Source organism: Dermacentor andersoni, chromosome 6 (assembly GCF_023375885.2).
Source record: "Dermacentor andersoni chromosome 6, qqDerAnde1_hic_scaffold, whole genome shotgun sequence".
In the NCBI taxonomy this organism is placed as follows: domain Eukaryota; kingdom Metazoa; phylum Arthropoda; class Arachnida; order Ixodida; family Ixodidae; genus Dermacentor; species Dermacentor andersoni.
Window position 1 is genome coordinate 80379582 of NC_092819.1, and position 15410 is coordinate 80394991.

The 15410-nt window shown below is 45.7% G+C and overlaps 2 protein-coding genes across 6 annotated transcripts in view; both read left to right on the forward strand.

The window, feature by feature from the left end:
• The first annotated feature begins 2855 nt into the window (after nucleotides 1-2855).
• Nucleotides 2856-15410, forward strand: part of LOC126522458 (gastric triacylglycerol lipase-like) — a 60456-nt gene continuing 47901 nt past the window's right edge. For 4 of the 5 annotated variants that reach the window (XM_050171200.3, XM_072288770.1, XM_072288771.1 and 1 more), the window contains exon 1: nucleotides 3213-3292. Coding sequence is in view for 1 of the 5 variants with exons in the window: in XM_050171199.3 (XP_050027156.3) it covers nucleotides 3248-3292 (45 nt within the window). In the remaining 4 variants the exon portion in view is untranslated. Of the gene's footprint in view, nucleotides 3293-15410 lie in introns of all 5 variants that reach the window. The other variant, XM_050171199.3, reaches the window with a different exon arrangement.
• LOC140218881 (glutathione peroxidase-like) lies at nucleotides 4769-8284 on the forward strand. Its single transcript, XM_072288587.1, has 2 exons — nucleotides 4769-4989; nucleotides 7714-8284. The coding sequence occupies exons 1-2, from the start codon at nucleotides 4816-4818 to the stop codon at nucleotides 7942-7944; spliced, it is 405 nt and encodes a 134-aa protein (XP_072144688.1). The 5' UTR covers nucleotides 4769-4815; the 3' UTR covers nucleotides 7945-8284.

Consider the following 15410-nt stretch of genomic DNA (forward strand, 5'->3'; position numbering starts at 1 on the left):
GGTGGGCAAATTTCTGTTTTTCTTCGCCTTATGACAAGAGTGACGCTCACCATCGAGGAGCTGGTTGGACGGCTACAACAACAATAACTGCGACAGCCACCGCAATCGGTACAGCTATCAATTCGTGATACATCTGTCGCTTCTTATGCAGAAAGACTCTGACCTCTGGCCTACGCAGGCAAAGAGAAATACGGCTAGAGCGGCCGTACACAGGTTGGTCAGCGAAGAGCATGCGCCAGATATTTGCAGAGTCTTCGGGATAAATTTGGCACTATTAGGCCAAAAACCGTAAAGTGACCATAACCTCGGTTGAACGAAATTTATTTCAAAGAGGAAAAACGGGTATAAAGCTGAAAAGATGACAAATAAAAATCACTCGATGAAGCCACCCTTAGCACCCACAACTGTCCTGAGGTGGTTCCGGAATCTGGCACATGCGATCTACACGGTGTCCGCAGAGAGATCCGCAAAAGCAGCTCCAATCTTCTCGATCAGTGGGGTCTCCGTGTTACTGGCATAGCGATTGGTTACTTGCTCAACCTCGCCCCACGCATACTAATTCATTGAAGTGCAATCAGGGTAATCAGAGGGCCAGATGATTGGCTCGTTGAAATTGTAAAAAGTTTCAGAAAACCACTTGTCCGTTTCCCCAGCGTTATGGCAGGGAACCGAGCGTTGCTGCCACGTGTAGTGTCATCCTGCAGCCGCCGGCTCCACCCAAGGCTTCACAACAGTGTACAACAGCTCCACATACCGATATGAATTGAGCCTAAGTCCCTGTGGAAAGACGTTTGGGGCATCTATCTCACCACCCTCACTGTACACATATCCAAACACCATCACACTTAGGGGAAATTTGGTCTTGATGACACGCTGAACATAAGAAATCACCTTCAGCCGCGGCTTAGTAGTCTCCATTGCACCTATGCATATTATGCCGTGTTGCTTCTACGGTGTTCAAAGAGCACTGAACAGCTGTCTCTATTGCGGAACTCGGCTCCCCAAAACAAGTCATCATGATACAGGTAACTCTTTTATAATATTTCGGTGGCTTCCGCATGTCCAGTGCAGTTCCGTTTGATTTTATGGATTTACCAGACACCAAAGATAAAAAAAAATCACATGTAAATTTAAGGAATGAGTATTGGCAATGAATATGTATCTAAATATACAAACTTTCACTGACCAACGCCCGTGTGTTGGTCGGTGACGAGAATGCACCGGTCGTAGATCTTGAAGACACAGCTTTCCGTGCAGTAACATTATAAGTACAGACATGTGCTCAAAATACTCGGGACGATTTTATGCAGTGACTTGCGTTCATCTTTCATGTTTAATTTTTTTGGGTGTGTTAGGGTTTCATTATTATTATCATTACTTCTTTCTCGTATTTTTATTCCTTTTAGGGCAAATTCATTTTTATACATGTAAGTGAAACAGAGTAGCCGGAGCGTGCTGCTTTCAACCTCTCCAGGTAAACCTAATTTAACCCAACCTACTTGCGCCGACAATACTATGCAGCAACCGAATAAGGGCCATTTAGGCATACATACTCTCTTCCACACAAATTCGCAGTCGCGTTATTGCGCGACTGTGAAATTAAAGCTTATATTCTTGAGTTTCCGTGCTACGATCTGATTATGAGGCATGCTGTAGTGGGGGACACCGTATTAATGATGACCACCTGGATTTTCTTAAACCAATGCGCGTTACAGGAGCGTTCTTGCATCTGGGTCATAATACGGAGCCGCCAACTACGGTGTGCCCCGCATTCCGATGGGGGGCGAAATGCAGCAGCGCTCCAGGAGAGGATAATCTCGGGCGTACAATGCTGCACTGCAGCAGCGAGAGCGTACAGGAATCGAACCTGCCACGTTGTGCTTAGTAGCACAGACTCATAGCCGCTAAGCTATACCACGGCGGATGACGGCGAAATAACGCACCAATGCTAGCTCGATTTATGCTCAGGACAGCGGCGCTCAGGTGGAGCAATCGCCGCAGTGACTACCACGTTGTAACGCCGCCTATAATAAACACTACCACTGCCGCCTTGGCTACTAAATATTGATAAGAAATCACAAATGGCCGTATGCGGCTGTAAACAAATAGAGTGTGTGCAGAAGAAAAACTGAAGCCAGAGAAAGTAACTATGATTATACGCTGTTTGCTACCTTACAGCAGGGAAGGAGTAGGAATTGACATAAACATGAACGTAAGAGAAGGCGACAGAATTTGAATTGAATTCTGGGTTTTTTAAATGCCACAGCCACGATTTGATTATGAAGCACGCCGTAGTGGGAGACTCCGAATTAATTTTGACCACCTGGGGATCTCTAATGCGCCCCCAATGCACGGGACACGGGCGTTTTTTGCGTTTCGCCCGTCATCGACATGCGGCCACCGCGGTCGGGATGCGATACCGCGAACTCGTTTTTAGCAGCGCAACACCATAGCCGCTAAGCCACCACAGCGGGCGAGGTAGTGACAGAGCATGAACGTGCGAGTTATATACATTCCTAAACTAAGACTAGTAAGCAATTGACTGTCGGGCTTGCGTACTGATCTCAAGCATATAGGACAGGAAATGCGTTTCACTATAAGGACCACTCATACACTCATACACTACTTCGAATGCCAGCCTAAAATGTTCGCTTCATTTAGCATACGCAATAAAACACGCCTTCTTATTACGCACACGCGTTGTGCAGAGGTCGACATTTCTATACCTAGAACCCCTTTCCTCCCCTCCCCCTCTGTATAGAAACAATAAACATGTATTGTGAAAGAGCTCAAAAGACACAGCTGCGCCGTTGACCAATGCACAATTGCGTCCTCCGAGCTTTAGCGGATGCGCCGCGTGGCCACATGTGTTTACATTGCGTCCGTGACGCTGCAGCCTGCGGCGGGCGGGGCCAGCGAGGACGTTACAGAAAGCAGTACTCTTGGCGCCTCATCGGCGATACTGCCAACCACGAATGAACATGCTAGCGCTAATCGCCTTGGCGATGGTGTACGGCGCCCCGGCGTTGCTCGCGTCACCGCGGCCACGCAGGGTCGACTGCGACAGGCGCGAGGCCGACACTAAGTCCGTGCACGACCTCCATGTCTCCGAGCTCGCTGGGGGACGCGAGCTGAGTATATAGCGCAGTTCCGAGGCCACGTTCTACTACTGGTCAACGTGGCCACATACTGAAGGCTCACCTACACCTACGAGGAACTGAATGCACTGCAGAAGAATTTCGGGGCCATGAACTTCACCGTGATTGGCTTTCCCTGCAACCAGTTTGGCAAGGTGAGTGGAGACTAGCAGCGCGCCGTCTTCACCCGTAAACGGCGAGGATAATTGCAGGCGTGCAATGCTGCAATGCAGATGAGAGGGTGTACAGCGTTGTGGAAGTTATTGAGTTGGTTCGGGCAAAGCGAGTCTGTGTTGCACAGAACACGTGCTAATCTCTCGTGGAGCGTAATTCTTGTTAGCGCGGTAGGAGTTCATAGTAGACGCTGAAAGTAGAAAAAGGTATACACAGTCTGCTTATGTCTCTAGGCTGGACAGAGTAATTGTGCGTGTACATGGTTACCGCTTTCACGAGCCCGTTGCGCCATTTCGTCTGTGTGCTTATTCCAAGGAAAGTCAACACGACTAGCCGCCAAGAATACATGATGTCCACGAGGTGCTTGGCTGTATACAGGTTCCGCGACTGAAGCAATGATTGCTTTTCTGTGAAGCCTTGCGCGAATGTTGCACAGAAGCTCCAGCGGCTGACCTTGACTTTGGTTCCGACCAGAGCACGCGTTTTCCACCCATGTCCTTTGTGCACCAATGAACTTCGTGCTTCCAGCATAGCACATATCTCTGCTGTAAAGCTCGTGATTTTTATCGAGGTATGTCGCACGGACGTTATCCATTTAAGGCAGGAACAACAACGCCACACCACCACTGCCCTATGTTGAAAAAAGTAACAGAACCATCTGCGAAAATCTGTTTTCTGCCGCCATGATTAAGTAGTCATAATAACTTACAGAAACACCCTAGAACTTTCAGCAGAGACTGCTCTATCCACGCCTGGTGTGCATTTACCACCTGTTTTGTTTTGTATTTTGCTTCTTTTAGTTACATTTTTTTCCATGTCGTCTGTGAAAGAAAGGAACACTCCAGCTTTAGAGGTTTGTCTATTTATTCATCTATTTATTGATTTCAGGTACATTTCTAAATAACAAATCAGAATGTCCAGGTAACTAAGTCAAAAGATTTATTCATGATTTTTTTTAATTATTCACTTTGGTGCACGTGCTGCAAATGCAAGATTGAAGCCGAGCAGTAGTGAAGTCTCATCAACTTAGCGGAAATGCTAAACTAGCACACCTTTGAGGATACCCGACCTTAAAGTGTGCTACGAAATACATTAGCGTTTCAGCTAAGAGTTTCGCAAAAGCTTGCATGAAGCAGTACGGACTGATCCTAACTGTAACGCCAATGCATTTGTCAGTCGATTTCTGGGACAGATATCTTGAAAGTGGCGCTATCCTTACGATTTTTGCTAAGCAGACAAAACTCTAGTTCTGTTTGGCTACAATTTTGCAATTCGAACTTATGTTATAAAGACAACAACTAAAAAGTCAAATAGTGAATAGTTTTACTCAGACACTTGAAGTTTGCGATTTCTTGCGCAAGGTACACGCTTTTTCTGATATATAATATGTATAATTCACTTAGATAGGCCGAATCGCGCTGTGCTCCTTGAGATATTAAAAAAAATGTAAATCGATTTAAGTAAACCACGGTAAATTGATTCCCCAAGAAATGTTCTTGTTACCATGACGCAGGAAGAGCCGGGAAAGAATTCAGAGATTCTGAACGGCATACGTTACGTGCGGCCGGGTAATAACTTCACCCCTAATTTTCCTCTGATGGAGAAGGTGGCAGTGAACGGAATCACAGAACATCCGCTGTTCACATTCCTGAAGCCAAGTATAGGCGACGTATTCGGGTCAAAAATTTTTCCTCTCCACTAACAATAGATGGTGCCTTATTTCACGTTTATTTATTTATTTATTTATTTATTTATTTATTTATTTATTTATTTATTTATTTATTTATTCTTGTGTCTACGGCGCCCATAGGACATTATTTTAGGGGGACGGGAGAGGAAGAAGTTAACGGACTTCTAAAGACATATGAGCAAAGCATACAAAGACAAATGCGTCAGTAACTTCTCTGCTCAGCGGCAACTCACCAAAAACAGGGAAATCACACACGCGCGCACATACACACGCACACGCGCACACAAAAAGAAATCTAGGCAGTGCCAATTAACCATGACCTCCAGTCACATCTGAAATATCGTCAGAATCAGAATCGGTTTTTATTGAGATGATTAGAAAGATTACAAGATGTTAATATGCAGAAGGATGTCCCGAAGTCAAAGACTGCAATGGAGACCTGTTATACAAAGTAAACGTAATAAAACATCACCATCATCTATTATATATAGGAGGGACTTTCGCACAGCAATAGAAAAAGAGGTGAAAGACGTGAAAACATTGTACGGCAGGCTCTTCCAGTCGTGTATAATGGGCGGGAAAAAATGCCATGTTTGAAAAAAAAATGAAAAAATATTAAACTCTCGTGTTTAGGTGCCGAAAGCACGATTACTACGGATTAATTTTGACTACCTGGAATTCTTTAAGGTGTGTCTAAATATAAGCACACGAACGCTTTTCGCATATCGTCACCATCGAAAAGCGGCCGCTGCGGCCGGGGATCAAACCCGCGACCTCGTTCGCAGCAGCGCAACGCCTATAGCCGCTAAGCTACCGCGGTGATTCCATGCTTTAAAACGTTGACTGTAGGAGCATATTGGCGCACATTTAAGGGTCATTCTTTGCGAGGATACACGCAATCGGGTTATATTATATCGCGTGTTCTTCGCACCACTGCCACACTGTTAAGTATGAGGGGATTAGAGAAAAAAAGATTTAAAATTTAGTAAGCAAATTTCAAAGCGGCTGCAGACATAAGAATTGGCGTGATAATCGGCAATACGATTGTTATTCACCACCACTTTGGCAAATAAGCTTAAACAAGATGGATGGTTTGCTCGGCAAGCCGATATTCCATTCTTGAGGCGACCAGCGCGAAAAGACTCAATACTAAGGCAATAAATCGCCGGCGTGGTTCAGTAGCTATAAGACGTCCTGCTGCTCAACATGAGGTCGCGGGTACGATTCTCGACTGCGACTGCCACATTGCAGTGGCTGGCGCGCGGAAGGCAAAGACGCTCGTACACTTCATTTTGGTGCACATTAAAGAACCCCGACGGTTCAAAAATTATTTTGAAGCCCTCTGTTGCGGTTTTTCTTTATTGTATTCGTGTGAGCTGTGCTTACATTGTTATGTGTGACCCGTCTTGCGAGTTGTCTTTTCTACATGAATCTAAAATGACTTCGCGTTTCAATGTGTTTTCTGTGATTTTTGTGGCCAACTGGCTTAGTGCATTTGCGTCACCTTACTCGGACTTTGTTGTTGCTGTTGTCTTTCTTTCGTTCAGCAGGCAATTTGTTAATTTCAATTTTCGCATGTATTTGTTCTACGTAAAAAGGTGTAGACGGCGCCGCCGAAAGGCGACGACATCTACTAAACATCCTGTATAAAGAAAATCCTAAACCCTCCTCTACGGCCAACCTCGTAGCCCCAGTGATGCTTTCGCACGCTAAATCTCGTGAAGCAACCAATTAACTGCCAGTTAACAAGTTTCTGCACAGTGGAAGAGTGCGAAACAAAAATCAAAAATAATTGCAACACCAATAGAATTTACGGAATATTTTGAGTAGGCAGTTTTCGAAACTGGTGCTGGATAAGAAGTTTCTAGCCGTTGCCATATGACCTCTGGAGTCAATAAATAAAAGGCAATTAGATGATTTTGGTCAAATATTTATCGTACTAGGGAGAAATACTCAGATGTTGTGTCATTTCCTATTATAGAGCTAGGCCTGCAAAAATAAGTCCATATTGGTTAAAATATAAGTCCGAATAAGTCCTTAACTTTATATTTACTATAGTGTGAGGCACTGGCCCCAGCAACACGCGGCATCTGGAATAACGAGTTTTTTTTCTACATTCTCTCACTCTTTCTTTCTTTCACGTACAATTAGAGCATGCTTTCTGTATTTACCCTGAAGGGAATATGTTGTAGACGCACCAATAGCGTAATGCGTTAATTAACTTGCACTTGTCCTCCTAGTAATAAATTACCATGGTTATATGCCCTAAAAATAAAACCTTACAAGCATCATTTTTTTCAAGAATGGTGGCGCTTTCAGCTTTCCAATGTGCATTTCTAGAAAATAGATTGTATATGTTTACGCATCATTGTAATGGGTGATAAGAAAGCCTCGTCGTCGTTCTACAGAAGACCCATCGTCAAATAGAGAATAAGTTGGTCAGTCAGCGCCGTGTATGTGCACACGTGGACCCGTCTCCACACCGTTGTGTATCCCGGCAAGTCATTGCTAACCTAGCCCGACAATTTATTTTTTTGTGTTGTGCCAAACATCGACGATGGCACAAAGAGAAGACTCATTTGTGCTAACGAATTCGGCACGTTGTCGTCGCCATTTCATGTTGAACGGCTTCAACGAAGAAACCTGAACGCAACAAAAAAACAAGCAAGACCTTTTTGAATGTTCTTTTTTTATCTCTCTGCATTTACGCAGAGTCGCTGTCCGTCACCGGTCTCTGGGTTTCAGCCGAAGGAGATGCTCTTCTACGCACCCCAGGACAGCAGTGATATCCGCTGGAACTTCGAGAAATTCCTAATCGGTCGCAACGGAACTCCACTTCGCCAATATGAGTCGGACTTCCTGCCCCTCAGCATGGCCCTTGACATCGCCGAAGTAATCGCGCGCGAATATGTACCACCGATGCCGCAGCAATCTCAGCACTAACGCATTCGTGCAAGCCAGGAATACGCTTGGCATAAATGCTAACAACGTGCAAGCGCACCGATCAAGTGTAACGAGAAAAAAAAATAAACTATAGGCGAGCAAGATTAACGAACAGGTATCCCCTGCCATATTGTGGCAAGATGAGAACTCTTACGACGTATGCATCAGGGAGCGAAAATGGTGTAGGAACCGAGGGTTCCACGGAGAACCCAAACATATTCGCAGTTTAAAGCACGTAGCCTGTAACTGAATAGTTTGCTAGGGTTGTGGCTTGGGTTAGCTGGATCATGGTGCAAAAGGGGGGGACAGCGCAAAATTTACGGAACACAAGATGAAAGGACGAGTCTGGATGACCTCGATGTGCACCTTCGTATTAAACGGCATCCTCAGTCTTCTTCTTCCTTTTACTCTTTTTACCCCTTAACTCATTTTTCCCCGTGTAGGGTAGCAAACCGGACGCGCGTATGGCTGACCTCCCTGCATTGTCTTTCTACCTTTTTCTCGTTCTCTCTCTCTCTCCCTCCCTCCCTCCCTCCTTCTCTCTCTCTCTCTCAGGGTGGATTGATAACGAGGTAATGGACAGTTTTCGAATAGGCACCCACAACGTTTTGCGGCCTCAAAGAAATAGCGTCAGCGCTGCTGCGCCTGTGCGAGACGCAAAGAGAGTTTAGCGCTTGTGTCGGCGATGCTATTTCACGGAAATAGCGCCCCGATCTAAACACGACGCAAAAGCTTTGCGTCAACGACCGAAGGCATCCACCGAAGCGACGGCTCTCGCCTTGTACCGCGTTCGATCCCAGTCTTCGTTAACCTGCAGCCATCAAAAGCAATGGACGATGTCGCAGGCTCTCGCTTTCACTCATTTCATGTAAAAAACAATGGTTAAGCTAGATATCATTGTTATTCCTTAGGTCGGTAGCCCAACGTGAAGGCCATCAGGCCAGGACCATACAAATCTCGTTTCTAGGTGGAGGCCCGTCTCGTTTCTAGGTCGGCCAGACCATTCCACCTTAGAACGAAATGAATCTGTTACTGTTCACTGTAATTTATAAGGAGAGTATTATATGAGCACTCAGACTTATTATTGGTGAAACACATATCGTATCGAAAGAGTAATTAGTTTCCTGTGCTTTATAATACTTTGTGTTGAAGCTTCCGCTTTGGCTCGTGAATGCGCTGCAAGCGCATGACGCAGAGCGACCGCTAATCCCAATTCGGAAACTCTCCAATGGGGAATAATAGGATTCCTTGTGCAAGCGACATTGCATTCGGCGTGGAATAATGAGACGGGCACACGAGAAAAACGTATTGTTGTAGCTTCGCTAGACCTATTTGGGCAACACATACAGACGTATGAGCTTACAGGTCGCTACGAGCACCCAAATAAACATCTAGGTGTTGTTATTATTAGGGGTGCTTTCACCACCACGCCTGAAACGAAATTGTGGACCTTTGCTAGCAACCATACATTTGACTCAATTCTGCGAAGCATAAACAATTGCACTAGTGAGGGCAAGTTTGCAGTGGCACATGGTTCCGCTTATGCAAACTCCAGGTTTTCGCGCCCGAATTAATCCAAACGCCAGCCGAATTACTTCCAGCGCGAGTGGCTTTAATCCACGCAAAACGCTTTTCAAGAAACAACGAATTTAGGCAAGCAAAATGCTGTGAAAATGTTAGGAGTTAAATTGAGAGCACTGAAGTGAACATAGTCACTAGTGATTACCACTATTTCGACCCTGTTTGCTACATATTAACGTAAAAATTAGTTTACTGAGACTGATTCATAGAAATGACAATTAATAAATGAATACTACCACTGCAGTGGCGTAGCAAAGGGGGGGGGGCGGGTGCAAGGGGCCAGTAGGGAGGGGGGGGGAGTGTCATATGCGTCTGAAGACACCCCTCTTTCCGCCGGCTTGACTGGGCGCAAATGGCAAAGCATGCTCCGGCATCCAGTAGCCCGAGCTCATGCACCCGATGCGTTGCGCCGCAGAATTGTCGGCTGCAGCTCTATCAACACCCCATGAAATAATTGCACGAATGTGCGGGCTAAAAAATTTAATTCGCAAAATGGTGCTAAACTACTCGCCTTAGCGAAACGTTTAATGTTTGGGTGCGCTCGTGCCGTACGTTCATGCTGGGAGCAGGCGTCGCTAATTATAGTCAGGCGTTGTAAGGCGCTGAGGCTCTTAGGTCCCTCTTCCGTTCAGAACGCGCAGCGAAGACGAACAAAGACACCAGCAAGAGGGCGTTCAACGAGCGCGCCCGGCGCTCGCGGCGAAGCGTTCGTTGAGAGCGACGTTGCATTAAGTGCGGCCGTCAAAAGTCCCGAATGGTATTCTCTGGATCGTCTTCAGGCTCGATGCGGCCGAAGAGTTCGGCGGCGTATGACTCGACAGGCTGTAGTCGCGGGCGCCGCGATGTTAGGCTCGCTTTTACTTTCCCTCTCCCGCTCGCTCCGACAAGCCGCTGCGAAGCCTGCCGTTGTTTCACGCTTTCCTTCCTACCTTCGAAAGTCTCAGAAAACTTTTTTTTTTAGCGACCACTTCGCCGCAGAAGGCGCATGATGCAATTCACTGCGGTAATTGCGCGAGCACAGCGTGATTCTGTGACACGCCCGCCCGCTGCTTTTGTGCTAGTTGGAGACATTTATTCCGTTGGTCGCGCTGCCGATCTCGCGACTCTTCTGTCTCCGTGAAGAATGGAATCTCCATCGCATTGCGCTTCCAAGAACGCACGTTAAAGTTTTCGCCTCGTCGTCAAGACCCCAAGCTTGTGTTTTTGCACAGCGCAAATGAACGGCGTCGGTCAACGAAGAACATCACCGGATTCGCGTCGACAGATGACTACAACCATGGTGACGACGGACTTCCTCCGGTGCCCGGTGAATATACGCTTGACCTATGTGAACTGGCTAGTTGGTTACAGATAAGTTTAGAGTCATAAGCTTTGCTAGCAGAGAACAATTTTGTATATACTTGTCATTGTGTTTAGTTTTGTTGTAACCTAATTTAATCGCTTGTTGTGCTTTATGTGTTTAGTAAGGTAGCCGGACGTACACGTGCAGATTTATTTCTGCTGTTGCTTCGTATTTATGGCACGCTATATTGTCTTGTTGCATAGCCGTGATACTGCTTTCTTCTACAGAAGTGAAGTCGCCTTGTCAGTATTGCGAACTACCAGCTCTTGTGGGCTTAATACTGCGCTTTGAGCATGTCCGACCTGCCTCTTTATTTAAGCGGCTTTTTCTGGGAGTTTGCCGCACGGCTGTCACAGATAAAAGGTATAAATTAATGTTCTTCCTTGGTTCCGTAGGACAAAAATGGAAAAGCGCCGACCCAGCGGGGCTTATCAAAGGAAAACCAAAAGGGAGCGAGCCAGGACTCTTCAATCCATGGCTGGGTCAATGCACAAATATGTGAGGACTTCGCTGCGTCTGCCCACGAATGACGCCGACGAGGTTAGTGCGAGAATATGCACATGCGAAGAAAGGGAGCGGCAAAACGAAGGCTGCTTGCGACCCACTACATCTATGCCTCCTGACGCGGACGAGCTGTTTGTGGACAGACCGTTTGATTCGTTGGAATCAGACGCATGCAGAGGTGCAGGAACACAGCAGCTAGAGGACGCATCTCAAAATTTCGAAGCCAGTATATTTACGCACACTGGGGTGGAACCGGTACATCAGTCCGATGCTTCTCAAACCCGCATTCTTGATGACAGCCAAGTGGAGATGGTCAGAGAAGAGCCACAATACGTGCAGCCCAGCTCAGTACAAGAAGGCGAGGACTCTGTGACGTCATCTAAAGGCACTAAAGCTCAAGCATTATCGAACTACAGAAAGACGACAGACGTACTTAAAGATGACATATACTCTGACATAGGTACGTGGGCCATACCCATCCCAGATGACGTCAGAGTAAGTTTAGTGCGCAGAGGAAGTGAGCCGCTACAAATCAAAGACGGCCCATTCCCTGGTGTCACGACAGAAGTAGGGTGCAGTAAAACCTTTAGCAGGCATTTAACGAAGTCTTGGTTGTACAAAACATCCGCAGATGGCAGCCAAGTTCTGAGAACCTGGATGGTGTACTCAAAGTCAACAAATTCGATTTACTGTTTCTGCTGCAAGCTCTTCGGAGAAGGAAAAGCTGCAATGGCTGCTTCGTCTCCGGGTTCAACTGCTGGTGGAGGTTGAACCCTAGGGTAGCGGAACACAAGTCGTCGGAGTCGCACATGTCCTGCTACGAGCGATGGAGGACAATGGACGTCAGTCTCAAGCATGACCGAACACTGGACGCGGCCTTTCAACGAGAGAAGGAGGCGGAGAGAACACGCTGGGGAGACATACTGCACCGCCTTCTGGACGTAGTCTTATTTCTGGCGAAAATGAGCCTTCCTCTCCGCGGGCACAGAGAAAACATGGAGTCGGACAACAGAGTCAATTTTCTTGAACTGGTGGAATTTCTTTCGAATCACGACAGAATTTTGAAGGAACATTTCACAGAAGTTAATGCTGCCATCCCTTCCGGCGGAAGGGGGACCTCATACCTGTCGCCTCAAACGCAGAATGAGTTTATCCAACTCATGGGCAGACACGTGAAGAGCGAAATTGTAATAAAAAATCAAGGAGGCTAAATATTTTGGCATTTTGTTCGATAGCACACCAGACGTTTCGCGTGTGGACCAAATGTGTCAGGTAATAAGGTACGTGTGCATTAATGTCACAGTAAAAGTCAAGTCACAGTAAAAAAATCATTCTTAGGCTTTTTTCCAATAGAAGGAAAAACTGCTGCTGAGATTACAAAAAGTATTCTGAAACAGCTCGAAGACGACGGATTGGACATAAGCTTTTGTCGCAGTCAAGGGTACGACAACGCAGCAGTAATGGCCGGGGTTCACGGTGGCGTGCAGGCCAGAACCAAACAAGTCAACCCAAAGGCCCTGTTTGTGCCATGCGCGAATCATTCCATGAACCTTTGCGGCCTGCATTCATTTGAAAGCGTCGACGCCGCCTGCGTGACATTTTTTGGAACTTTGGAAGCTATGTACAAGTTTTTTTCGAGCTCGCCTCAACGACGGAAACCACTGAAGGATGCTGGCGTGCCACTGACATTCAAAAATCTCAGCCAGACGAGGTGGAGCGCTCACTACGAGGCAGTGCGTGCAGCAGCAAGGAGCTACGGGCAGATAAGCTCGACACTCGAAGCACTGCAGGATGCCAATTTCAACGTGGAAACAAGGAGGGGCGCATTGAGTTTGATTGCTGCTGTATGCGACTTTTCCTTTCTAAGTTTTTTGCATTTCTGGTCGGAGGTTCTACAGGAAGTTAACGAAACACAGAAGTACCTGCAGACTGAAGGAATCAGCCTCCAGCACTGCAGCCTGAAGCTCAAATCGTTACGGATGTTCCTGGAAGAGCAGCGCGTTGAAGTTGTGGAAAAGGCCATCGCCCAAGCCACGGCAAAATGTGAGGAAATGAGGATTGAGGTACAACAACGGGTTAGATATCGCAAGAAGATGTCAGGAGAAACAGCAGGAAACGCTGGCCTCATCTTCACAGAACAGACCAGAAGGGCAATGTTTGAATGCCTTGATCGTTTTCACAGAGAGCTGGACACCCGATCCAAAGCTATGGAGAAGGTGACATTGGTTTTCAGCATCATTGAGCCTGTTTCCCTGATCTTTGAAAGTTCTGAAATGCTTCAAACGCTGACGTCGAGTCTTATTGAAATATATGACGAATTTTCAGGGGAAGAAATTGTCCTAGAGATCTTCCGGCTGCGAAGGCACATCAAGGCCGCTGGAAATCACCTTGATGTCACGAGGACATGGACCGCACAACAGTTCCTGGAATTTATTGCCAAATGGAACTTCTTTGAGTCCCTCCCTAATCTTACCGTTATATTTCGCTTGTTCCTCACGATCTGCGTGTCAGTTGCATCATGCGAAAGGAACTTTTCCAAGTTAATGCTGATCAAAACGTCCCTGCGCTCCACCATGAGTGATGAAAGGCTGTCAAACTTGGCGATACTGACCATAGAGAAAGAACACGTCAAAAACATAAACTTTACTACTGTAATTAATGAATTTGCAGAAGCGACGTGTCGGAAAAAGAAAGCCCCGGGTGCCAGACGACCTAGCTACGCCACTGTACCACACCACTGTCATACAAAAAAGAGTGATTCGCGATCACTAGTGACTCAACCTTACCATCTCTTAGTTGTAATACTTGAATTACCATTTTGATTACTTTTCATTTCATATCTATAACGCTAAGCTGCTTAAAATTACGAGCACATTGAATAGAGCGTATCACTAGTGATGACTAATGACTCGTCATCATCTGTTAACAATGGTAACAAATATACTCATCCAATAACTTTTTGATTTATACCAATGACCACTTACACGAATCAAGGTTACCACTGTCGTACTAAACAACGTGATTTATGATCCCTAGTAACTCGTTCCTACCATCTCCTGGTTAATATAATTGAATCATCGTTTGTACGACTCTTCCTTTGATATCCAGTACGCTCACATAGCACAAAATACGAGAACATCATACTGAGCATATCGCTAGTTATCGCTCAAAACTGGGCGTGATCGCTCAGCAGCGGTAACCAAAGAAATAGGAATTTAAATACTTTTGGAGTGATATAAATGACGCCGTATATGAATAAATACTACCATTGTCATATTAAACAAAGTTATTCGTGGTCCCTGGTAACTCAGTGCTACCACTCCTAGATATCATAAATTAGTCACTGTTTGAATTACTTGTCATTTGATTTTCATGACGCAATGCCGTATGAAAATTAGACTCGGCGTTATCACTTAGCAAGGGTACATTAAAATGCTCGTTTAATTACACTGTGAATTACACCAATGACGACGTGCACGAATCAAAACTACCATTGTACCAGCTCGTTATGATTCATTATAGCTATTGGCTTCTTCATGACAGTTCCCATTGGTTGTCATTGTTGAATCACTACTTTTATGACATTTCATTTTGTATGACCGACATTTAATGGTGCGTAAAGCTAAGAGAACTTAGCACGGTATGTTAGTAACCAGTTATCACTCATAAATATAGAACTATTAGTTCTATTCTATAACTACGTAGTTAAGTGCTCATTAATGCAGTATAACTACTCATTCGTTTTCATGACTTAAGTTGGAACACAATGTTTATAATTCTGAACATCAAATAAAACACTTTACCATGCGCAGAAAATTAGAAAAAAAAAAGATGGCGCGCGCTGCTGGGTTTAATGCTTCGATGTCACTCTATACAGCCATTTGGGCTGCTGCTTTTTGAAAAATCTGACAGTGTCATCTTTCCTTACGTGTCAGGGTGCGAGTGTGCATCAAAGCCGCACATTCGAGTTTATGAGTTTTAGCACGATCAACGAGTCCTATCTCGTCAACTCAACGACGGACGAATCTTTTGTCTTTGT

Bases quoted from the DNA above. Each gene is read 5' to 3' on its own strand.
- LOC140218881 (XM_072288587.1), top strand. From the start codon at position 4,816: ATGACGCAGGAAGAGCCGGGAAAGAATTCAGAGATTCTGAACGGCATA. The intron at 4,990-7,713 runs TCAAAAATTTTT...GCATTTACGCAG, and splicing joins GTATAGGCGACGTATTCGGG to AGTCGCTGTCCGTCACCGGT.